General features: G+C 43.5%; 5 protein-coding genes across 5 annotated transcripts; 2 read left to right on the top strand and 3 right to left on the bottom strand.

Annotated features, from left to right (window-relative positions):
* Positions 1 to 9,405: 9,405 nt before the first annotated feature.
* QC763_0083540 (uncharacterized protein) lies at positions 9,406 to 10,464 on the top strand (the record flags this gene model as incomplete). The annotated part of the gene is made up of 1 exon (XM_062906157.1): positions 9,406 to 10,464. The coding sequence occupies one exon, from the start codon at positions 9,406 to 9,408 to the stop codon at positions 10,462 to 10,464; it is 1,059 nt and encodes a 352-aa protein (XP_062764169.1).
* A 5,910-nt stretch (positions 10,465 to 16,374) lies between these two features.
* On the bottom strand, positions 16,375 to 19,107 carry QC763_503520 (uncharacterized protein). Its single transcript, XM_062912940.1, has 2 exons — positions 18,418 to 19,107; positions 16,375 to 18,348 (listed from the first exon to the last, which is right to left on the bottom strand). The coding sequence occupies exons 1-2, from the start codon at positions 19,082 to 19,084 to the stop codon at positions 16,691 to 16,693; spliced, it is 2,325 nt and encodes a 774-aa protein (XP_062764168.1). The 5' UTR covers positions 19,085 to 19,107; the 3' UTR covers positions 16,375 to 16,690.
* Positions 19,108 to 19,367: 260 nt separating this feature from the next.
* QC763_503515 (uncharacterized protein) lies at positions 19,368 to 20,392 on the bottom strand (the record flags this gene model as incomplete). Its single annotated transcript, XM_062912939.1, has 3 exons — positions 19,368 to 19,626; positions 19,688 to 19,893; positions 19,957 to 20,392. The coding sequence occupies 3 exons, from the start codon at positions 20,390 to 20,392 to the stop codon at positions 19,540 to 19,542; spliced, it is 729 nt and encodes a 242-aa protein (XP_062764167.1). The 3' UTR covers positions 19,368 to 19,539.
* Positions 20,393 to 21,074: 682 nt separating this feature from the next.
* On the top strand, positions 21,075 to 21,887 carry QC763_503510 (uncharacterized protein; the record flags this gene model as incomplete). The annotated part of the gene is made up of 1 exon (XM_062912938.1): positions 21,075 to 21,887. The coding sequence occupies one exon, from the start codon at positions 21,075 to 21,077 to the stop codon at positions 21,885 to 21,887; it is 813 nt and encodes a 270-aa protein (XP_062764166.1).
* A 137-nt stretch (positions 21,888 to 22,024) lies between these two features.
* On the bottom strand, positions 22,025 to 25,446 carry QC763_503500 (uncharacterized protein). The gene is made up of 3 exons (XM_062912937.1): positions 24,306 to 25,446; positions 23,299 to 24,234; positions 22,025 to 23,150 (listed from the first exon to the last, which is right to left on the bottom strand). Exons 1-3 carry the CDS (start codon positions 25,301 to 25,303, stop codon positions 22,157 to 22,159), a joined length of 2,928 nt encoding a protein of 975 aa, XP_062764165.1. The 5' UTR covers positions 25,304 to 25,446; the 3' UTR covers positions 22,025 to 22,156.

The raw sequence follows: 25,446 nt of genomic DNA, 5'->3' as shown, positions 1-25,446 counted from the left end.
TAATAGGAAGACCTAAACGACTATATTTTATAAAAGGTTTAAAACCTAATTAAATTAAAGGATAGCCTTTAAATAATATAAATTATATTAAAATATATAAAGTACTATATTAAATACGTAAACGGTTAAAATATAAATAATAATATATATTTATAGGAGAAAATAATATTAAGATAGTACTAAAGCCTAAACTATACTATATATTTACGAGAAAAGGTTAAGCGATATTATTAAACTAAAATATTTAAAATTAAGTAAAAAAACTATTATCGAGTATAGGTACGAAAGAATATTAAAGACGGAAGATAGGAGGAAGCTAAATAGGCGTAATTAAAAGATTTTATATTACTAATTAATCCGGAGTAAAAAAATATTTTTAAATAATATAACTACTTAAAAAATAACTCGCGGCTTTTCGCGGAGGCCGTTAACCTCTAACGGATTATAAACGGTATTTTCGAAAATATCGGTATAAAGTAAAGGTATAAAATAACGACCCGGCGCTCGTTAGCGAAATTACTACCGTATAGGAAAAAAGTAAAAAAAATAAATGCCTTTAGGTTATTATACGATAAAAAGATCTCTAAATAATAATATTAATAAACGGTAATATAAAAATAAATTTAATTTCGTTATAGTTTATATATTAAACCCGTATACCGTAAAAGAAAAAGAAAGAATAAATCGTTATATAAAGATTATTTTCTACGTAAAAGGTCTATAGGGAAATATTACCTTTAAATATTATAATCGAAAGAAAAATAATATTAATTATATTTAATATTATAAATATAGAACCCTCGAAAGATATAATTTTAAAGTAATTATAGTATAAAAATTATAATTTAAATATTAATTAGAGAGATAGTAATTACTTACGATTAAAAAAGCTTTAAAAGTATTTAATTAACGATAAAAGATTAAAAGTACGTATAAAGTAAAGTACTAAATAAGTATTCTTTACGATACTACCGTAAGAAATATAGGAAATAATAATATATTTTATCGATATAAATAATAAAATCGAAGAAATAAGGTTAACGACGTTAATAAAAATATCGGAGGTTAATAAATATATTTATTATAATAATATAAAGAAAAATAAAAAAAAGGCGGTATTAATAAAATATTAAAGATATTTAGCTTTTACGGCTAAGTACTTAAAAAAGTTTTTAAAGCGAGGATCGTAAAACTATAAAATTAAATTAAAAAAAAAAATTAAACTATAATTATTTAAAGTTTACTATACTAATAATAAGTAAAGTAAAGAACTACGGAAATACTTAAACGAGAATCTAAAAAGAGGATATATTAGGGAGTCTATATCGCTAATAAAATACCTTATATTTTTTATACCGAAAAAAGATAGTAATTTATAATTATATATAGACTATCGCTAGTTAAATAATAAGACGGTAAAAAATAATTACTTACTACCGTTAATATTTAAATTACAGAGTTAATTAGTAAAGGTATAATACTTTATACGCTTAAATATATTTATCGGGTATACCTATATATAGATTAAAAAAAAATAAATAAAAAATAGCGTTTTATATACTCTATAGTTATTTCGAGTATTTCGTAATACTATTTAAGCTAATTAATACGCTCGCGACATTCTAATTTTTTATTAATTATATAATACGAAAGTACTTTAATAAAACAATAGTATACTATTTTAATAATATTTTTATTTACTTACGTACTTTAAAGGAGTATAAGCGGCACGTACGAAAGATATTCGACGTACTATACGGAGCCGGACTTTTAATTAATAAAAAAAAAAGCGAATTTTACGTATAGAAAATAGTATATTTAAAATATTTAATATCGCTAAATAAGGTTTATATAAAGCCTAAAAAAATCGCAGTAATTAAAGACTAACCTATACTATAATTATAAATATATATTAAAGAATTTTTAAAGTTTATAAACTTTTATCGGATATTTATCCGGGGCTATATAAGTATTATAAGGCTATTTAACTATTTAATTAAAAAGGATATAAAGTTCCGGTAAGGGTAGGAAAAGAAATAGGCTTTCCGGGAGTTAAAAAAAGCTATTTTAAAGGACCCGGTATTTAAATTATTAAACCCTAATCGACTATTTAAAGTCGAGATAAATATATTAAACTATACGATCGGTAAATAGTTAAAGTAGCGAGACGATAACGGTAAGCTATACCTAATAGCTTTCTTTTTAAAGAAGCTCGAGGGAATATATTAAAATTATTTAATTTACAATAAAAAACTATTTTTTATTATCGAAGCGTTTAAGAAATAAAGGCTATACTTTAATAGTATTAAGTACGAAATATAAGTTTATATAAATTATAAAAATCTACGGTACTTTACTACCACGAAGGTTTTTAACGTACGGTAAATACGATAATTAAAGTTTCTTTCGGAATTTAATTTCTAAATTAACTATAAAAAAGGTTCGGAGAACGCTAAAATAAACGTATTTAGCCGGTAAGTAAATTATTATAAAAATATACTTAAAGAGTTACTATTATTATTTAAAGAAATATTAAATAGTATTTTTAAGTATTTACTATAGCTATAAATAAAGTATTACGTAATATATTATAAAAAAGCTACTTTTAATAAATATTAAAGGAAGTTAAATAATAATATTATAAAATAATACTAATAGGAAAAGCTAAAGCCGTAAGGTATTTAAAAAGATAATTAAAAAAGACTATAGTATAAAAATTAAACGTATATAAGGCTAAGTAATAAAACGGTATTAATAATAGAAATTTATATATCGAAGTTTAAAAAATATATAAGTATCGTTAAAATTATAAAAAAAATTAAATAATACTTTAATTAATTAAAAATTAAAGATAACGTTAAAGAAATTATTTAGGTATACTATATATGCGAAAGAATAAAGGTTATAAAGTATAAACTTTATAGATTTCTAAAGCTATTACCGGTAGTAAAACGGTTATAAAATTTAATTATAATAAACTTTATTATTAAATTACTAAAGTCTAAAGATATAGTAACCGGCGTTAAGTATAATAATATATTAACGGTAGTCGATAGGTTTATTAAGTAAGTATACTTTTTACCTTATAAAGAGACCTAATCGGTAAAATAATTAACGAATATAATATTATAATATATTATATTAATATATATATAGTTAAAGGAATTTATTATAGACCGCGATATTAAGTTTATATCGAAGTTTTAAAAAGCATTAATAATAAGGCTAGGGGTAATAAATAAAACGTTTTCGGCTTATTACCTTTAAACGGACGGTTAAACGGAACGGTTTAATTAAATCGTAAAATAATATTTACGGAATTATATTAATTTTAAATAAAATAATTAAATTAAACTATTACTTACGGTATAGCTAATATATAATATATTATTAATTAAAACGATTAAAGCTATACCGTTCTTCGCGAATTTCGGCTATAAAATAAACCTATAGTAGGGACTTACGGTTAAGGTAAATAAAATATATATATTTTACGGTAAGCTTAAGTAAAAACTAAAGTTTATAAGGGAAAGGATACGGAAATACTATAATATTAAAAGACTTAAAGGACTTTACTTTAAAGGAAGAAATATAGTATTCCTTTTTATATATAATTTATATATTAAAAGACTTAGTAAGAAGCTAGACTATAGAAAAGTAAAATTATTTAAGGTTAAAAGAAAAATATCGGAAATAATATTCGAATTAAAGCTACTTAATATAATATATTTATAGTTATATACCTTTTATATTTTACTTTTAAAACCCGAACTATATATAAAAAAAGCTAATATATAAGTAATAACGGAGGATAAAAAAAAATATAATATAAAAAAAATATTAAATTTATAGTTTAATAAAGGCTAATTAAAATATTTAATTAGCTAATTAAAATATTCGGCTATAAATAACTCGTAGAAACTATAAATATATTTTAATTATTTAAATAAATAAAAAGAATTCCACTAACGATATCCGGACCGACTAAAACTTAAGTAAATAAAAAAGACTCGGCCCCGGCCTATAATTAAATACTATAAGACGAAGCTAAAACCTCGATAAGAATCGAACCTACGCCTTTAACGTAATAGTCGACGTACTATATATTATATTATAAAGTTAAAAGGTATAAAGGAAACTAAATATAAATAATACTATACGCCTTAAGTACTTTAAAAAGTAAAAAGCGTATTACTAATAGTATTTAACGTAGTAAAGAAGGAAAAACTAACTACGCTAGGATCGAAAGAAAGATCGAAAAGCTAATTAAAGCTTAAAGAAAGGTCTGGAACGTAAAGAGACTACGGAATAGTATCTTAAGTAATATCCGGCCGCGTAGAAATACTTAACGAAAAAGCAGAGAGCGCCGTAGCGGCAAACTATATTATTTAAGTATCCTCCTCCTAGATACCCTGCGCGAAAAGACGCTCCTCGCGGGTACGGAGGGAACGGTATATTCGTTTTACCTAAATAAGTTAGGTAATTAATTACGAAAATTAGTTTTTAAGCCTTTATTCTTTACACTTAAACCTATTTTACTTTTTTATCGTTCGGGTTACTATTAAACGGTTAATTACGGTATAGGAAGGAAAAGAAAATATATTTACGGACGGAGCTAATATTAAACTTGTTATATAGAATTTTATAGTATACGTACTCGGCGTACTGTAAAAACTCGGAAGCTATAATATAAAGAGTTCCGGAGGTAAAATAAATAAAATACAGTATTATAGTAATACTATAATAGCGGATTTAAGAGGTAAGGGCGAAGAACTATTTAGTTTTATAATAATATTTCTATATGCGGTTAAATATAGTAAGCGGTAAAGTAAAAAAAAAAGAAAAGATTTATAATATCGTTAGTAATAGAAAAAGATTAGGCCGTAAGGGCTTCGGCCTAGAAGGGAAGTATTATATTACGGTTTTAAAAAACAGTAGGGCCACAAGGATTAATTAAAATTAAACCGCGCTATCGGGTAGGGCTTACGGTTTAGGAAATTAGACGGACCAATAAAATAAAGACCGGAGACCGCGGCGAGGCTTACGGTCTACGGTCTAGTATCGGCTAATACGGAACGGACCGAAAACCGTATATAAAACAACGGTCCACGGTCCACGGGTTTATATATACGGAGGAACTAACTAGCGTAAATAAATAGTTCCGCAATATATAATTTAAGTTATATTTACGGTATTTAGTATTTATATTAAAATATTTTATTATATATTATTTAGCTATACCGAATTAAAATTATTTAGAAATACTTTTAACTAATATTCCTTTTAAAGGTTCTAAATAGAGGTTCGTTATAACCTACTTTAAAAAGCTTTACCCTATAAAATAGCAAACACTATACTAGCCGTTATATACCCCGTGAAACTTAGCTTCCTATTAATACCTACCGAAATTCGTTTTTAAATCTACCGCCTTACTTAAGGACCGAAAATAGTAGTCTTACCTTATAGAGTTAGGGCACGGCTACGGTAGTACGGAGAGGAGGAAAACGAGCTTCCGACATTATGTGGGGCACTAAAAGGCCTAGGTTTTCCTAGACCCACACCGGTTTGCTTTTGGGGATAGATTTACTTACTGTTTTTCCTTTTAACTAATAACTAACTACTATAATACTAATTTGTTTACTATTTTCTAGCTAATTTAGCCTTATTTTCGTAGCTAGTAACTTTCTTAGGTTACTAGCCTAATAGGTTATAAGCTTTTTTAACGCTTAAATTATTAAGTAAACCGAAGACGACGCTTTTATTAATAACCTAATCTCGTAAGGCCGAATACTATACCGGACTTTACGACTTTTCGACCTTTATTAAACTAATATTACGTAATTAAACCTTTTAACGGCGATTTTAAAAGTATTAAAAGAGTTAATTAATTTCTTAACTAACGGAAGCCTAGTTTTAATCCTAACCTTTATTTTAATAAAGAGTTTGTTAGCTGCGAAGTCCTAATAGGCCTATAATATAGAGCCTATATAGGGTTGCTGTAAAAATATAGCAGTGCGCAAACGGAAGCGGGAGGATACGACGGCAGTGCCGAAGGAAGGTAAAGCACTATAATATAGTAAGGTATAAGGAATAAAATAGCCTTTATTGCTTTTAGCCTTGGCCTATTAGCCTTAAGCCGTAACCTTAAACTTTGTCCCTTAAGGAGAGAAAGAAAAGAACTATTTTATAAGAGAGAGGAGAGGTCTATATATAGGCCTTCGTAGGCTTACTGTAGGTCCTGTAGGCCCCGGAAGCCCCTATACTACTTAGGGTATTTAGTGGGCTTAGGTGGGTCTAGTGTAGACCTACGGAAATCTATAGAACCTTCGGCAGCAAAGGTGCCCTGTAAATCACACTATTGTGGCAACTTACTACGTAAGCTTATAGCCACTTTAGAAGGTTCTGGTATCTATTGACTGGGCCTTGGGCTACAGTGGCTAAGAGGTTCCCTTACTGCTTACAGCAGTACTGCCTACTGTAATATCAATCTGTAGGGCAGTAAGTAGGGCACTTAGTAGTACCCACACGTTAACAGAGTTAAAACGACTAATTATCCTTTACCGATAAAAATATAGTTTATAGTATTAACTTTCTTCTAATTAATTTTCTTTAGTTCTATTAATTTTACGATGTTTTAATTAAAAAATTATTATTTTCCGGTAATAGTCGAGAACTTTATTTTACTTTATTAAAAGACTAATAACGGAATAAGTATTTTACCTTTTACTTAAATTAATTTAACTTATTATTAGCGGCTATAAAGTTAAGTAATGCTTTTCTTTTTTTAAAAAAATATAATTAATATTAACGTTATTATAATTTAGCTTTTAAAGCTTATAAAAATTATAAGGAATATTAATAACGTTACTACGGTTAAATAATAAACCTTTTAAACTTTACTAGTTTTAAACTTAAAGACCGATCTTTCCGGTTAGAAATTTTAATTAACTTAATCCCTTATATATTATAGTTTAAAGGATTATTGGTTTGGGGTGCGGCCTCAGGCCTGAGGGTTTAAGTAAGGAAGTAGGGCTCTCGGAGGATTCGGGGGTTCAGGGGTCATGTATATAAGCGGTCTGCTTCGGACATTCTATTTTAGACAGATCATCGACTTTTATTTTCCTTGTATTTTGTGCCTTGCACGCGTGCAGGCAATTCTGGCCCTCTGATCAGGCCGATCAGGTGCTTATTATGTGGCCTGCGAGCCCATAGAGTCTTTTCTTTGTCCTACGTGGAGTGCGGCCTGCGAGCGAGCCACTGTCACGCAGGTGTGTTCATTCAGATACCCTGTTGAGGGTATATTTGTGGTGTTGTGGTTGGTTTGTGTGTTTTCTCACCATTTCAATATGTACGACTCGCTTGTATGTACGACTCGCTTATATGTACGACTCGCTTATATACGTTACTGTCTCCAAGATGGAAAAGAAAGGAAATAAGTACCTAGGTAGTTTAGAAAAACGTCGGTCAAGCCTGATAGCTTCCAAGCTTGTATTTCCATAGAGGCATAGTCACAAACGATAGCAGATAAGCAACCCATCGTAGAGCGCGGACCTTGCGAGATAAGAGTTTGCTACGAAGAGTAAGGTAGGTACGACGGCATCACGAGTCCTAGAGAAGCGGCATGCAACCATATACCTCTCTAAGCTGTTCCCAAATAATATGCTCCCCGTAGATGAGCTTCGCAACCCTCTTCGCAGCCCAAAGGCTTCCCTTGGGTGAAGCCATGTATTGACGATGCATGAGTTCGGCACTTTCAGAGGCCATGTAGGTGGAAAGTGGTGTAAGATGCTGACTCTGCTTCATGTTCCCCTGCTGCTGACCCAAGGGCGGCGTCTTTCTTTCGCCCTTCTCTTCCTCCTTCGCTTTGTCGTTCTCCATTTCCTTCACAAACTGTATAACAAGCTTCTTGAACTCCACGATCGGTTGATTCTCCTCCTCAGATAGCCCAGGGAAAATGACGAGTTCTGGACAGACAGACAACTGTTCAAGTGGAGCCGCCTGCGCGTTGCTCCAATCAAGGACTCCGGTCAGATTGTATTCTTCATCGAAGAGAAGGTTACCGAAATGGAGGTCAAGATGACATAGCGGAAATGGGCCTCGGACTCTATCTTCAATGACGGTGTGGGCTAGAGCAGTTTTCAGCACCCAACATGCCGTAAGCCAGTCTGCACTGTTCGGATGCAAGGCGACGATTTCTCGGTTTTCCCCTTGTCGTTGGTTGTAAAAATATTCTAGCGAGGTTTCCAAAGGGCCGGGCGAATGATGCCACCCCATGGGAATGACTTCGACAGGCTGATCCGCGGTCTCTCCACACCAAACTCGTCCAATGCGACTAAAGGTCAGGTTTTGGAGTTCCGCGCACACATTTGCAAGCTGTTTGGCTACCTTGGTATGGTATTGTCGAGGGATCGATCTTGCCAGCCCACGATCGAGTTGACGGCCACCCAAGTACTCCATCAAAACATACGGGTATCCGAATGGTCCGTCTATGGAAGTCTCAAATTCAAAAATACGAGGTATGGGGATACTTGTACGTTGGCGGACGATGTTCATGGTGGCTATCTCGCTCAGCAACGAGGTCTTGGTGTTGTCATCGGTGATGCGATACGGAATCCGAGCAATCCAATAGATGTTGTCAGAAAAGGTAAGTTCAAGAACGAGGTTGTTGAAACCCGTTGCAAACTGGGTTAGGTTTATGTCGCAGTCAATATCGGGAGGTAGGCTCGTTTGATGTCTGCGCCGCGAGTCCATTGCGCACTTCTTTAGATGCTCAAAGTTTGCTGAAGACAGTACTAGCTTGATTCGCTTAGATTTGTCTGACTCCAAACCTAGGCCAGCAAAACCTGACCAATGTTCACTTGGTCTTGCCATTGTGCTCGATGTTGGCGGCATTCAGATAGAAGCTGACGCTCGGAAAAAAAAACTTTGGATGCGCAGAACGAAGAGGAAGAGTGGCGAGGGGAGCAGGCCAGTGGTGCTGAAGTGAAACTAAAAGATGCGGTCGCGACAGCGGGCCGTTACAGTAATGCAGCCATGCGACTGAGGAAGGCTAGGTAGACAATAGCAGGCTAGGGGCGTCACGTCGGTTTGCATAATCGAAAGCCGGTCAATCACTTGTGCTTACATTATTAACCTGCCTTAAATAAGTGGACGAACCTTGAGTGGGTTCCTCTGACTTGTACACTGTACTTTACCCCGCAGATCCACAAGCGCTGCTGGATTCGGTACTGATACAGTTGTTGGCTGCCTGGCATGCGACACATATAGTGGGTCTTGTGTCAGCTCTCTGACTTGCAAATAAAACCCACTCTTCGATCACTTTTTTGTTTTTGAACCGCGGAAAGACATGTACGTCTCTTGATCCAGACACACTGACACCACCTCCGTTCGCTTGCACGACACACTATGGCACTCCTCAAACTTCCCCCCGAAACCTTGATTCAAATTTTCGATCATGTGGGCTCCTCCTATTTTCGCTCGGATCTGTCACGCCTCACAGTCTGTAAGCAGTGGAGCGAATTTGCCCATACCGCGTGCTTCCGGGATCTTTACGTTACTCAGAAGATACTACGACGCTTGCTGTCTTCTCCGTATGTTGAATCAAGTCTGCGTCTAGTCAAAAACAGCGTGGAAACCTTGGACCTGAATTTGAAAGGCTTTGAAGACTGGGACTCTATTCCGCTGTCTGGACATGATCCGCAGGCCGTAAATGTCTGGAATGGCGCTCATGGACACGCTGTGCGCGCAACCTGGACAACAGAGTTGAATAACGATCTCCTCTACCTCGCCGCCATCATCCAACAATCACGGAGACTGCGAATCTTACGCATCCAAGCCACCAGTGAACTGCATCCGCTACTTCGTTTCCTAGAACGTCGTGACTACCTTTTTCTATCTACAATATGCGCCTTCTTGTCGGTCAGCAACCTAACTAGTCTAGACCTAGATCTATGCGGTACTCGACTTATACCGCATCAAAGCCAAGAGCGCGGTGAAGGAATCCATGTCTGCACGAGTATCGCCGCGCTTCTTACTACGCTACGACGTTTGCGACTGCGCATGCGCAGTATTTGTGCCGATGTTCTAAGAACCCCACAGCATTGCACCGATCTGAAACTGAACGAGATGCTCATCAACCTCAGTCTGTCCAACGAGTCACCTGTAACCACCTCGGCAGCGCACGCCACATGTTGCGGTTCCTCTACAGAAGGGTTCCTTCAACTGAAAGCGGATATGGAGAAGCAGGCGCAAGTTCTTGTGGCACAGATGGCTGCCCCAAAAATAGTGAGGATATTGACGCATGCGCTTCCACGTATTGAAATGCGAGCGTTCGACGTCTTGACTGGCAGAAATGTCGCATTGAGTGAGGGTGCGGAGTGGGATGACGAGGGCGAGGTTATCGAGGACCAAGTGTCGGCCGACGAATCCGAGATTTCGGACCTTTCCTCAGACGACGATGAATAGTGAAAATGAGGACGAGGACGCTGAGTAGACTAGGGAGAGGGTCAGGATGGGCACCTTTTACTGGTAGTCAGAAAACAGTTTGTTGCGTAGAGTATAGTTGGTGGCAAAGATCAAAGTTTGGCTTGGTTTGATTTCGGCCATGCCATGATTTCTTGAGGCTGAGCCCACCTCCCTACAAACCGAGCCCACTTCCCCACAAGTCCTTGAATCGCATAACTTGACCCTTCTCCAGGTAATCGGCCCATCTGACTGCCTTCTTCACCCATATCCCGTCACATTGAGAGACTGCCTGGAAGAAATCGAGCTCCACATAACTTTCTTCGAGCAGCCACTCTGGCCACAGCTCTCTCAGTGTGACGTTGTAGACCTTCCGCAGCTGCGTTCTTCCCACTCTATCCTGTGTATGAAGTACAGCTCATTCTTGCATTCGTTCTCATCGTTGTTCTTCCTGGTCGAGAGAAATGTATTGCCGCTTTCGGACTTGGGTAAGGTGTGTAACTAGGAGCAGCACTGTCTCTGACACCTCACCCCCCTGCAAATTAGTTTAAAAAATGTGCTTCATTTCGAATTGTCTAAATTCACTAACGTTAGCTTAAATTCAGATATCTGACTTGCAAATTAAGGTAAAGGCTTCGTTGAATCGTCATATAAACCCTTGGGCAGGAATAGATTGCTCTAGAGGTAATGTGCTCGTATTAATTCCGAAGTGGGGAAACTTTTAGGGATAGAACTTTTGCGGACGGTGTATTAATAAGAGACCTCGCTAGTGGATTTGTATAATAGATTATAAAAATAGGTTTTAAAATCTCTTATTAGGTATTTATTATATAAAGACGTATAAGAATATCGACGTAGCTAATATCGATATTACTCAAAACATCCTTAATATTAGGTACGATCTTAACATCGAACCTCTCTAAAGCTGGGCCGCTCGCGCCCCAAGCTTTCTTAAAGAAGCCGAGTCGGGATATTATAGTTATTTCCCCACATAATAGTTCTGGGTCTTATTACCTTTTACGTCTAAATATTGTAGATTGTAAGAACGATATAATAAGGTGACCGGGCTTTGTAATATATTACTAACCTTAAATATAGTATAGCCAGAAAACAGGGACTCGGATGTTGGAGGATAAAGAGTAGCGAATAGACTCCTTGAGCAAAGCTCTGGACTATTTTTATCGTCTGAGCTATTCGTTCTAGGTTGCTATATAAATATTACCTAAATGCAGCCTCTAATATGCAGTCGTGGCTAAGGATGAATAGGAGTAAGGTACTGGGTCAATGCTAATACCCTACACATGTTGACTATCTCGAAAAGCCTATTAACTAAGGTACCTAGATACCTACCTACTCTTTAATGAAAGCGTGAATGTTATTATTCCTTTAATTAACGTATCTCCAATCCTTATTATGAACTTCGCTCATAGGGCGAAAGACCGTATGTCTAATTGTTGGCCATGCTGGGATTGTTTGACTTCAACACACAAGAACCCCTTCCTTGCTCAACTAAAGGCGTGGTCTCCCTGATTCTGTTGCGGAATCGTCATCAACGTCATCACATTCACACAAGAATCAAAGGACAAATGAACACTCAGAACATGCAGCATTCCTCTTCCCACTTCCAGCAAGTTTTCCAACTTTGAACTCCCTGGTAAAGCCTGTGATAGCTTGAGTCCGGCAGCATCATATCGACCGGCTTGCATGTAAGATCTCCCAAGCCGTAGGGGGATTTCAGCTTGAATCTACTCAGCATCTGTATCTTGAGCTTCGGGAAGTTGGCGTTCTTGCTTCATTCTCTCCAGTCTTGCTTTTGCATCCAGGTAGTCGGCGTGAGTTCCTGTCAAGAGATATATGGCGGCGATTTGGATCTCGATTCGAGCCCGATCAGCGAGCGGTATCTGGTCATTCGACCTTAAAGCCCTCATGCACAACGTCAAGGCGTTTTCGAAGTCTCCTTCGTGAAGGTACGATTGAATTTCATTGCAGTAAACCATCGCAGCAGAGTTATCGGTTATCGTCGAGTTTCATGAAAATTACCTAGCGAAATACGTGAATGGAACCACACCTTGGTGTGAGATTGGGGCTAGGTTGGGTTTACTAATACTGTGATCCAAACGGGAGTTCAGGAGGGGTATTTAAACTGGAATTCTGGAGGTAGATTGCCTGCCTGAATTTTGGAGCGAAGTATTGTGACCAGACGGATCTCAAGGGGAGCCACACGTAAGAATCGTACACCGATACATCAATCTACATGTCGACGTCCTTTTCATCGACAATTTGGGCTACTACGAATTAGACCTCGATATCCGACCTTCTATCCCTCGATATTCTTTACATATCGCTTTCGGACAAAATATGAATCCTCTGGGTTTATGAACCATGCTGCCAGAGCGTCCGACTTCCTAGATCGTGTTTGTACCATTGACTTCTGGGCCGCAGAGCACCATGTTAAGGACTCATTTGCCTCCCGATACCGTCTTTGTAGCACAGCCGATGCACCCAAAACTCGACTCGTCACTTACCATGATACTGTCTTGTATCCTGAGGAGACACACGACAAGATGGACCAATGCTGTAGAAGCTATTGCCGCAATCCAACATCGGAGAGGAAGTGGCAAAACAATGCTGCAACAAACAAACCACGAATGGCCAAGCGCACCAACCACGGGGAGTCCGACCCAAGGCCTATTCCTGGTTCGGAATTAAGCATATACTGTGCAGTTGCGCATTGGAGCAAAGTGAGAGCGCGGGAAGTTCTCCATAGAGACAAGGTGTTATTGTTCGACGCTGATCCTGGTGTAGCCGATCGTGAGTGGTCTCTGCTTGAAGTCAGACCACCGGACGTCCGGGCTGGAGTTGTTATCACCAGGGCGCTTGATCTTTTGGATGCCAGAAGCCCTCTGTCAGAGTTGACCGATGAATCCAGAACTGATCATGGGCCTCGTTACAGCGATGGTTTTGTCGAAGCGGTTCTCCCCTTCCTCACGAGCCTTGTTGGGATGAATGGATCAGACCATCAGGACTGCGCCGGGGGCTCGTTGCCATTTAACAAGGTGGTGGACGGAATCTGTTCGCCCGATTATCAGTTAGACGGGCCTTTATGACAATGCCTACAAACCTACGAAACGTGAGCGATAGAGTAAAAGAGGAATGTGATCTTGGAGGCGGAGACGTGCAGGATAAATGCTTGTCGGTCATTGACGAGAGATTGGTCGGGGGCGTGAAGGGTAAATATGTGGTCGTGTTCCAGTCGTTAGCACAGCTGTCATTTAACATCAGTCTTAGATATAGTTTAGTGTTACTTCCGCCGTGCAATGTTATCCTAATTTGTCTTCTTCACGCCCACAAGCTTATGCAAAAAAGCAGATATGTCAACGCTGGCTCGTATAGACTGTTTTGAGTTGCCAGACGGCGGGATCCTGTCACTATAAGCTGCACAACGAAAGGAAATGCGTGCCTTGTCAGTACCTCACTATTTTGGAGTCAACGCCACGCTTAAACAGATTCAGGATAGTTAAAGTAGATGATTTCTGCCACTCTCTCCGCGCTATACTTTTAGTTAAAGGCTCTGTCCCTTCAAGCAGGTCAAGGCTCATCCTCTAGCCTCAGAGTTGGTATCTGACGTATTATCCGATCCAAACTCGTCAGCTCTTAAGAAGTAAGCTTCTTCGATAGCTTGCCTCCACACGCCGTGAATGGAGTAAGGACAGCACAATTCACAAAGGTGCCCATTTCCAAGTTGACCATTCAGTTTCCCAGCTTCGCACTGATGGAACAATTTCCCAGCACATCTGACAAGGTCTTCCAGGTGAATTAATTGGTAGAAACCCTTGAGAAATCTGGCATCCCTTTCCTCCGTGGTCAATAACTTCCCGCATTTCATCACCTTGCGGATCCTGTTCTCCCTTGTTTTTGGATAAAGCTCTTCCACACCGCTTTGATGCAGACCCTGTAAAGGGAAGCTCTGGCCTGCCGCATACAACCACCCAGGACCGCAGACACCATGCGCAACATCTTTACAACACTCCCAGTCACGGTACTTAGTGTAATACCAATCTGGACCAAGTGGCAGGGACCTGAAGTACCTAGTTGTGCTCTAATGGTCCAACATAGGAACCATCTCGGTCAGAAATTGACTTGTATCAGGATGTTGTTCCATTAGGGCTGTGATCTCCCTTTGTTGAAGAAGTGTCGCTTAGTGGGCCAAATCCCAGTCCAAATATAGCAGGTATCGGGCGCCCAGCTGTATAACGAGTTTGCTGGGTATTTCGGATGGATCAACAACCTTGCAAATGACCCATTCACGCCTCTTCATCCCATCGCCCGGGTCAAAGAGGAGCACGTCTGTCTCCCGCAGCAAAGCTCGGGCGCGGGTGGCTTTCCAATCAAAGCTGATGGAGGGCATCACAACCCTGGCGGAGCTGTCTGGATCAGGAAGCTTAATTTCCTCTCCGCGAACAAACGGGTGCTGCGAGCTGATGTAAGGGCCGGTAGAGGCGACACAATAGCTGGTTTCAGGGTCGTATTTCCAGTGCCAGATTGGCCTTTGACAGTGGGGATTTGGGCACAAGCAACTATCGACTGCTGCTGGCTTGTAAATGATGTTTCTTCGATGAACCACCGGAGTAAGTGGTGTTGAGGGCAGGACACAGCAGATTCGGTATCGTTCCGTAACTCCGTTTTCAAACATTTGAGACGGGGTCCGGACCCAGAAATCAATGGTCTTAAGCCCCACGAACAGCTGAGGTTTCTCAACAAACCACTTCAGTACTGCACTTGGTACTAGGGCACGACCCAATGTCAATCGCAGGGTAGCCGGACTAAGTCTTTCAATCTGAATGTGCCCTTTCACAGGGCCTGATCCAAAGGGAACGGTGAGATGCATGATGTCGAGATTTGGGTTAATGTATCCGCATTGAGTAAAAGAAATCTTCGGGGCAACGAGTTTTGCTGCTGATGTTTTGTACAGATGATAATATCTCAGAGTTTCTTGCCTCGCTTCCAAGCATAGATGTAAGGTGACAGGCATTTTGCCCCTTTTCATAACTTGAAGCGGCTGCCAACATCCGCGGAACGACACCAGGATGATGGTAGACTTCCATGTTTCCCGATAAACCTGCAATCTCAACTCAACTGGTGGGAACGAAACCTGAAACCAGACGGCAGGCTAGACTGTCCTGTGAGGTCTAATTGCTGAGAGAGCACCGGTCGCTGGTGGTTTGACTTCCTTGGCGGTAGCATGGTTCAAATGCGGAAATATGACGTATATGCAAATACAAGGTCATATGAATGTCACGGTGGCAACGCCGGGAGCCGGTTTATAAAGCCAAGTAAAGTCTAATGTTGAATCATGAAGGTCAGGGTGCCAATGAAAGGCACAACGCAAACTATCAATGTGAGTCATGCGCGATGATAGAATACTTGTGATAGTGTCTCAGCGTTTCCTCTCGGGCCTCGTGGCTGATGTGAAATGTAACTGGTGGTCTTTGCGTGTCGCATCGCGATCTACCTGGCAGGTTGTCAGGGAAGTCGTAGCATGTTTTGTCTCCCAGAAAGATGACCCGCGGCTCCCAAACTGGACGATAGATCTGGTACCGAAGCTCAGCGGGCAGACGGCGAAGACCGATGCCATGAGCCTGAGATGGTGCCTGAACCGGAGATATCATGTTCTTTGCTAGACTTAGTTGTCTCGAAGCGGCGTGTTAGCGTGGAAAAGTTGGGTGAAGGGCAAGCGCGAGGGGAAGAAGGTGTTGTTTGGTGTTGGGCACTGGTCCTTCAAATTCACTCCTCAGCTTTCGCTCCAGGTGGCGAGTTACTGTCAGACAGTGGACAGAAAAAGACGAGTCATTACGTGCCAGAGTAGTAGTTCACAAGGCAGGCTGCATGTCAAGGCTGCAGCGGCTCTTTGTTGCGATATGCTTCTATTGTCAATGTTGCTCCTGCCCTGCCCGCCTTATTACACTCTACCTACCTCGCTCTGCTGGATTCCGCCATTTCACTAAAATCTCTCGTTGTTTTGTTTCCAGAGGCTCTCTCTTATAAACCACCTCCGTTGACTCATCCGCGGCTCGGTTGAAAATCACAATCGGGTCATTGTTTTGGTGAGTCCACCTTTTCCAGTATTTGATGTTGATCATTTGTAAGTGACTCACAAATCGGCCAGTACGAGCACCCCAGAAGAAGCCAGCCGAATGCAGTTCGTTGTACAGAGCCCTCTCCGTCACACTCATACAACCCTAATCAGCCCCGTCTTGACATGTTCCTCGTCCCAGACAGACACATCAATCGAGGTGGATAGTCCAATACGTTCCCACGCCGCTCCATCGATATTTCTCAGCGAAGCTCCCAGCAGAAGAGCCAGCGACCTTTTGTTTCGTCTCGCAACCAACAAAACCAAACAATTTCCGGTCCATTCCTCTGTTGGATCGTCGACCCCGTACGGCGCTCTTACCGCCGAGCCCGAGTATGGCTGATTTGGGTCACCCTCCACCGACATCAATGGGACATCAGGATTGAAGAGGAAGTCCGGATGCTGTCCAGATACCCGGACGTTGTGGGTGTAGCGGTATTTGCCCACCTCACGGGTCATCTCACTCTCTTCGCTGTACGATGCGTTCGGCTCGATGGTACATCGAATGCCGCCAATGAGATAGCTTCCGACCATTGTAATAGCGCCAGTGGCACGATCAAGATCTCGACATTGCAGTTCGTACATGAGGGGATCAACCTGGTGCAGGGGCGCGTAGTGCTGGTCGGTCAACACATGGATATACGTAATCTCACCATCAACGCTCGCCCAACTCCACGTCGGAGCATAGTGTCCTGGATTCATACGGCAGCTAGCCTGCCCCGAAGATGTTTTCAGGTCTATGGCGCTCCAGCCAAGGCTTTCGACAAGCTTCTCTTCGAAGACGCCCCAAAAAGGGCTCCAACCGGTCTTGACTGCGATTCGCTTCATGACGGATTCGATGGCGGGCAGCCGGTCCGATGCGTTGGTGATGTTGCGCTTCATAAACTCGATGAGCAACCGTAGCCATGCGTTGTGTGAGCTGGAGGCCAACTCGACGTGTGTTGACCACGAGTTTCCAACAACGCCAGGGGCATAACCTTGCCAAACCGAGTGGTGATGGCATTCAAACTTGAGAGCACGGGGGGTGAAGAACACGGTGCGAGACGAGAGAAGACGTTCCTGCCAGATCCAGGCCCGTGTTGACACCCGACCATAGTCTCCTCCCACATATTCGGTTTCAAGCTTGTGCGTTCGTCGACGGACCTTCAGCGTTAGCGTACCCATGCCCTTGAGCTTTAGGTCAAGCGAGAACGGGCCGGCCTTGGTGTCTCTTTCAAGAAGAATGCGATCATTTTCAGACTCCCCAGAGGCGGCTGCGATGGTGAGTGTGGCATCCCCGTAGATGTCACCCATCTTGGGTGCCTGCGTGGAAAAGTCACCATCATCGCCTTGGACGATACACAGCCGGTCAACCCACAGATACTCGATGCCGAGGGCGCGGACACACGTTACAACGTCTTGCAGAAGCGGCGGAAGCTCATCGTAGTTGATCCCTGCTTTTCTTGACTCCAGGTTGCGTGCATCAGTGAGATAGGTATCTGGCGAGACGGAACCCCAGCAGTAACTGAGAGCTATGTACTTGGCGCGGATTCCAGTGGGCTCAACAAGCTGAATATGGCTCGGCGTGTGCGCCTGAAGCCAGATCACCCGGCTAGGCAACTGTGGAAGCAGCTTGTTGTTGCCTTCACAGCTATGGGATGTGATGCACTCGTTCACTCGTTTGTTGATGAAATTTAACGAGTCCTCATTACCGGCACACTGTGGGATCTCCTCGCCGAAGCCGACGTGCCGTACAAGGGATGACAAGTCGAAGCCTAACACACGATGAATCGGCAAACAGAACAGAAAAAGCTTTTGACAATATGGGGAAGAGGGGTATTTACCTGGTCCAGGGGCGCCAGAGCCTCCAGAGGGGCTGGGCGAAAGTGGTCGATAAATCTCGACATCAACACTGGGCTTCTCAGCATCACGAACAGTGACCGTGAACTTGACCGGGACATCAAAGCCATAAGTCTGCAACGCCTCCTCTCGGCTCATATGCGTCGTGATCAAGCTTCCAAACTCTAGTCGCACCACCACGGGAACACCAGGCGCCAGGAAAATGTGGAGGATGGTCTTTTCATTCTCCCAGCCTGGATGGATGGCATTCAACGCTGTGCGCACGATGAAACAGTGCATGCAGCCGCCGTTTGCCGAATTGATGAGATCCTCTGATTTGGGGACAAGTTTGGCGGCATGTGTGTCCGGTGGGAGATTGTACTCGAGTTCGGCCCAGGAAGGGTCTTTGGTGTTGAGGTTGCCATCTCTAGGGGCGTGTGTTGCGTCGAGGTGAAAGCAGATTTGACAGATGTTGCTTGATGGGAGGACTTCTATGGGTGGCGCTGTAGTTGTAGGGGGTGATGGTTGAGCGACCGGAGTTTGGATGGGAGCAGGCGGTGTGATGTCTTGAGCAATGGAGGGGAGAGCTTCCCGGAGAGAGGTTGTCTCCAAGAGACCCTGGTCATTGCCACTGGGTTTTTTGTCCTTGAGCTTTCGGAATAGCTTCTTCATGATGTCTTCTGAAGTGATCTTGCTTTGTTTGCTTTGAGGATGTGGAAAGCTTTCAAAGCGATAAGTCTTCTTCAAAGAATATCTGTGTTCCAGCGGGGAAACATTACCCCTGCTTACTGGCCCCTGAATACGGGGCTAACGCTCACGATCGAGGTGTGGCTGTGCTCTTCCCCAATGAAAAGGTCTCAGTCACAAGAGGGGAAAAGCACTGATTGGGCAGCCCATCTCACAAGATGAAGGACCGGTATGGCATCACAACGATAAGCTGTTTTCAACTCACTCAGCTGACATTTCTTAGACCATGCCACCGCACCACCGGCCTGAAGAATATCATAAACACACAGCGAAGCCAAAGACAACTAACAAAACCACGCAGTCCAACCATCCAAGCAACCACCTCATGACACCTCGCCCACAAGTCTCAGTCTCCCTCCAGAGCAACCTCGACAGTCTGTTTAGCAGTTCCTAGCAGCCTTTCCAATGCAGTTAATCCCAGCAATGCACTCCCAAGGTGCCTTGCCATAAGTAGCGCAGTTGATGAGCTAGGTAAAAATCCAAACTGTCAGCAATCACATCTCAACGTACACCACCGGGGGTTCGTACCTTGGGAGCACAATCCAAAATCAAACTCCAAGCACCAACACACCTCAACCAGTTGACAACCCGTTGGCCAAACTTTGTGATGATGGGAGCAAGTCTAGCCAGAACCTGGAGCCAGCCAAGAGCGCGCTTGTCAACGTGCTCGACGTCACGAGCGGCGAGGACGGCGTCGAGGTCGACCAAGGTGCCGTTGCCGTCGAAGCCTTGGACTGTGGGAGGGGTGGGTTAGTTTCATTTGGAAGTTTAAGGGGGTAAAAAGGGGGTGGGGTTACCATCGCCACCAGGGCTGACGATCAGATACCCCTGGGAAACACCGTCGACGATGATTTCAACCTTTTCGGCTCCGTCGTCGAGAGAAGCGGTGATGATGTTGACGTCTTCGTCACCGCGGGCGGAGAGGGGGTCGTGGGCAGGGTCGAAGCTGAGGGTTGCGGCGGCTTCACGTTTGGCAAGGGCGTTGACAGGGGCGTAAAAGTCGTAGTTTACTGCGGCGGCGGAGGTGAGGGTTACCATGGAGAGGAGGGTGGTGAAGAACTTCATTTTGAGATTGGTTGAGGCGGTTTTCTTGGGGTGTCTTGAGAAGTGGTTGTCAAAGCTGGGTTGATGAATGAGCTGGTGGTGAGGAAGATGGTGATGATGAGAGACGAAAGGACGGGATGGAGAACCATAAGCCTTTATACTTTGCATTGACAGCATCGTGATCTCCATTCTCTCTATATTTCTGATCTTTTGCTATTTTTAATGGCTTCGAAATCTTCTCTACCTCTTGGTGTAAGACTGCAAGCCACACGGTGTCGCTGTAAATGGTATCTCTCTGCCAAAACAGCGATCACCATGATGATCTCGGAGAGATGGTCGCTCATCTTGATCATAAGCGCAATTATCCAAGCATGGCGAGTATCTAACGACAGTAACACAGGAGGTAACAAACTTGAAACCATAAGTCCGAGGCTAATATCGAGAATAAGCAGTATTACAGCAAGCTCGGTGTAACAGCTGTCCGCTGCCTTAGCCTTTAGGAGCCAAGACTAGCTCTCCCGTGCATTATTAAATAAGCACGCAAATATGATCGCCTGGTCTGGTTTGCCTCGGAACTCAGCTGAGGGGATGATGAGTACCTACATCGTTCAGGTCAAGAATGGCTAGCCGTCAATTACTGGCCATTCATCCATCCCCGACCATGACTTGTCGCGAAGCTGGACCTGAAGCTCAGCCGGGCTCGGCATACAGCGCCATTGGTGTAAGCCCCAAAGCTGACGAGAAAACACCCCGCACCAAACGATTTCACCGTCAAGATTCCTCACAACAAACGCTCTACCGCGCCCCCCCCCCCCCTTATCACCTCCATTCCAACTAACTTTCCCTCACCGTTACCATTCCCACCGCACCAATGGCAAAAAAAGCCTACATCTTAGCCCCCAACTTCACCACCTCCCCCTCCTCCCTCCGCCTCGGCGACATCCTCCCCGACCCCCTCAGCCCGGACTTGATACCCCTAAACCGAAAATCGCGACTCCCCATCAACCCCGACGACCTGCTACCCCCAACAACAGTAACTTCCTTCTCCTCCACGCGGAAAGACCTCCTCACCGGCCGCTTCGGCCTTTGGACCACCCTCCTCGCCGGCCTCAACCTTCCGATGGGCGCCGACCTCGGTTTATTCCTCGAGCGCGGCTCCAACGACGTGATACAAGTCCCAGAGCTCGAAACAGGGGAGTTTGTCGCGACGGAGGAGTATATACAGCGGGTGTCGGAGCAGGATGATGTAAAGGGGTATTTGACGGAGAGAAGATACCGCGCGCCGGTGTATATCGTTACTGGTGTCAAGATTGCCAGGGGGGCATCGGTGTCGTTGGAGAGGACACGGGAGGTAGATGCACGAGTGGGGGTGTCGGGGCCGGAGGGAGTGGCGGAGGTGAAGCCGTTGCTGCAAATTGGGAGCAATAGACTCCAGGGTGTCGCTTTTGATACAGCGAGCGAGTTTGTTCTGGCGTTTCAGGTGAGGAGGATTAAGTTTGCGAGGGGGAGGGTGCAACATGAGTTGAGTTTGAAGGGGACGAGTATGTTGGGTGATGAGAGGGAGGATGTGCAAGAGTGGAAGGTGGAGTCGGTGGATGATTTTGTGGGTGAGGAAGATGAGGTTGAGGTTCTTGAGGATTCGGATGGGGTTCAATGGGCGGTTGCTAGGGAGTTTGAGGACTGATAGGTAAGGTTCTGCCCGATACATCGACACTTCGATACAATATTGTTCGTAGGTTCTCGTGTCTTTCTGCGGTATCCCTGCGCAATGAACTCTTCGCTTCAACATGTTCCAGTTCTTCATCTGACTTGTTCCACAATGAAGCAATTTTCCATTAACCCGCCTCAGACTTTGATCAATTAAGCGCAGCTTAAATACCTTACCGTAACAACGGAGAAACCCCGCTCCCCTTCATTACCTTGTGTTTCAACGATTCTAAAAGTCCCATGAGGCTATCGAAAAAGCGGCATGCCTTCCTTCAAAATAGTACACACCTCTACATCAGTAAGATCACGCCTCCAAAGTACCCATGGGGCCAATGATAGTATCCCCACTCTATCGCCGTTAGAGCCCATAGCCTGCTTCCTGAGCATATAACGCATCCCCTCAATCGTCCTTAGCCACATGTACTGGTCCTGGCTGAAGTACCCCTTCTTAAGCATGTGTTCCAGCCAAACCAGACAATTCGCGGCGATACCAGCGGCGATTGGCGCAGCATATGAGCTTCCGGATCGGGCCTCCTTTTTGTTGTTCCACAGCATCTCTATTCCGACACCTAATGTGCCAAAATAAGTGCCTCCTGGTTGTCGAGACGGGTTCAAGCCCCCGTTGTCGTTTCCGTATCCATCCAAGGAATATACACCAATAACCTTGTCGTGGGTGGCAGGAAAAGTTGGCCGGCTGTTGAGCCCCGAGTTTGACGCCGCCGCAAAGACAAGTGTTGGGTGCGGTCGAGTGGTTACAGCACGGTCAATGGCGTCGCTCACCCCCTTATCTATATATGCAGAGCCAAATGACATGACCATGATGTCCACCTCTTGATCCATGGCCCAATGGATTGCTTTCGCCACGGCTGTGTTGTCATCGAACTGTTTGCCGGCGGAGACCTTCGCGATGTATACTTCAACGTTGAGGGCTGTCTTGAGAGCAAGCCACGCTACATGTGTGCCGTGGCCTACTACATCCCTTTCGTCTCCTGGAGACGTGACGAATGATTGAACTGCGCGGATTGAACCTCTTCTCCAATCCCGAAAGCCAGAAGCTTTTCTCGAATCCTTGATGTTATCCAACACACCTTGAAGGCTGCTATTATCAACTTCAATCCCGGTGTCTAATATCGCAATCTTAACAGGCCGTAGTCCATTGCTCTTTGTGATCCTCGGTTGTATGAACTGGGCATGGAATCGGTCCATGGAATCGAAGAATTTCGCGGCTCGGTCAACCCGCCTGCATTCAAAGGTTTAGCTTGTATTGTAATTGTGAGGACAGCGGGAATAGCCTTGTGATATTGAAAGGCATGCCATCGAGATAGTCCAAGCGTACAGGTTCGGTAGGAAACGGGGGGTTAGCAAGGTGATAGTAAAGAGGTACATACTCATCGACCGTGCGTACGATCTCACCATCAAAGAACATCGTCGAGTCTGTTGAACCACGTTTCCTTGTGGGTTGGTGATATTCCGGCTGGAACGTCGCCACTCCATACGTCCCTCTCTTTCGCTCCAAATGAAGCTTCTTCACGTAAAGCGCTTTGCTCGGGTTTGGAATGAGATTGAAATTTTGCTCAAGTGGCTCGACAATCGCGTCGTAAATGGCCTTTCTCATCATATCCAGTTCGTCCACCACACCGCCTGCTTCGTTGCTCTGTTTGTTAACTAATGCGAAGATATGAAAACATCCATCTACCGCGGCGTTGTACTCTCTTCTTCCAAATCTATCGCCTCTAGAATCAAGAATGCTGACAATTGTGTCCTCGAACTCATCCTGGGTTACTGAGGAGGGGTCAACGTCAATGCGTGTGCCAGTTTCAATCTCGAGGAGGAGCTTTGCGAAGGAAAAAAGCGAAATCGTAGCCTCAGTTGAAGATGTGGGCGAGGAATTGTCGAGGGAGCAGTGAATGAAGGGATGGTGAGGATTCCAGATCTCATCGGACTGTGCAAGGAAATGTATATTGCCCGCCGTCCAAGGGTCTTTGAGCCAATTGGTACCCCACAGATGGAGAAAGCACCTAGAAAGAGACAATGCTAGAACAGCCTTGTCGTTCATCCCGAAGACGCCTCCTTCTGGTATGTCGGTAAGGAAGCCGCTGCAAATCAGGTAGTCCAGAGATATTGTTGGCTTGGCATCTTGAAAGTGCTGCGGCGTATCAAGCTGATACTTGGTGTCGTGCCAAAGGTAGTATCGATGACCGGGCTCAACAACCTCAAAATGGACGGCCAAAACTGTTGGCAGGTGGTGGTTCTCATTAAGGGCCCGAATGTCTTCGCAGAGATCGACAATCATTTCCACGTCTTCGGGTAAGCTGTTGACCTTCCTGTTTTGCAAAAGGTATTAGTGCATGCAACACATAAGGGCAGCCTGACATTGGCAATGGTAAATACCTACCTTGGCACAATGGCCCTACACTGACATTTTTGCCAAAGGTCGTTGGTAGGGCAGGAAGGGAGGAACAAGTTGAAATGTATTGGCGGCGCCAAGAAACCATCCATGTCAAATCCATTCAACTGAAGCTTGACCTGGTGATCCTGATTCTGACAAACGCTACTGTATAGCTTCTCGAAAAGGCGACTGGAGAGGTCGCGCGGCGTCATGTTCTCCCACTTTGTTCGGGGAATCCGTTGTGCAGCAGGTGGTCGAAAACGCTTAGTTGGTGCAGTCTTCCTGAGGTTTGCGAGACATTTGTTGAGATGCCAAGCCTTGCGTACCCCCTCCTGGAAGTTGGCCATCCTCTGGTGGAAATTGATAAGCTTGTGGCAAGCCCTGTCGCCTGACTCCTGGAGAATTCTTCCAAGCATTTCGAGTTTTGGATATTTTTTGACATCGCAAAGATCTTGGAGCGCCCCGATGTCATCATGAGGGTGTACAGTGGGTTGTTCGGTCCGTCCAAGTGCAATAGGCTTCGGCTCAGGTATTTGAAACAGCCATTTGGCAACCAAGTCGAGTACAAGTGGAACGCCAGCCACTTGCACAGGCTCATTCTCAGGAGGCTTGTCTTTGTGGATACCAGGTGTATTATCCGCGCCGGAAGTGTCACCAGGCCGCGGTTGGCCCAGGATATCGTTACATACCAGTGTCTCTAAGAAGGCGAGGAGATCGGATGATGTTTCTAGGCATAGTCGGAAAGACCGAACCGACAGAGCACTTTTTAGCTCTCTCAAATAAAGGCCCGCAGTGACGAGTTCGTGTAAAAACATCTCCTTTGCTGTCTGGGCGTTGATCTGCTCCGCAAGGCCATTGCCGTGGTCGCTATCTGCCTCCAACTTCCAAGGAAGATTAGTTGCAAAGAGAGGCTGAACGACGTCAAGAATCCGTCTCTCTTGAACGCTGCTGTCAAATCTCTGCCGTTCTTCGGAGGTGGTGTTGAGGTATTGTCTGTCCATCATAGAGTTGCGGCCTTTTCAACCTCGTGACGGTGAGCTCGAAGTTACCGTGTAGAGGTGCCTATATGCTAGATGAAACACCCATGTAGCCATGAAATGACTGGTCTGTTTCCTGACATGCATGTATTCAAAAGCGGGGGTGTGTG

The sequence above is a fragment of the Podospora pseudopauciseta genome (genome assembly GCF_035222475.1).
Source record: "Podospora pseudopauciseta strain CBS 411.78 chromosome 5 map unlocalized CBS411.78m_5.2, whole genome shotgun sequence".
NCBI lineage: Eukaryota > Fungi > Ascomycota > Sordariomycetes > Sordariales > Podosporaceae > Podospora > Podospora pseudopauciseta.
This window is presented reverse-complemented; position numbering and strand designations above follow the sequence as displayed.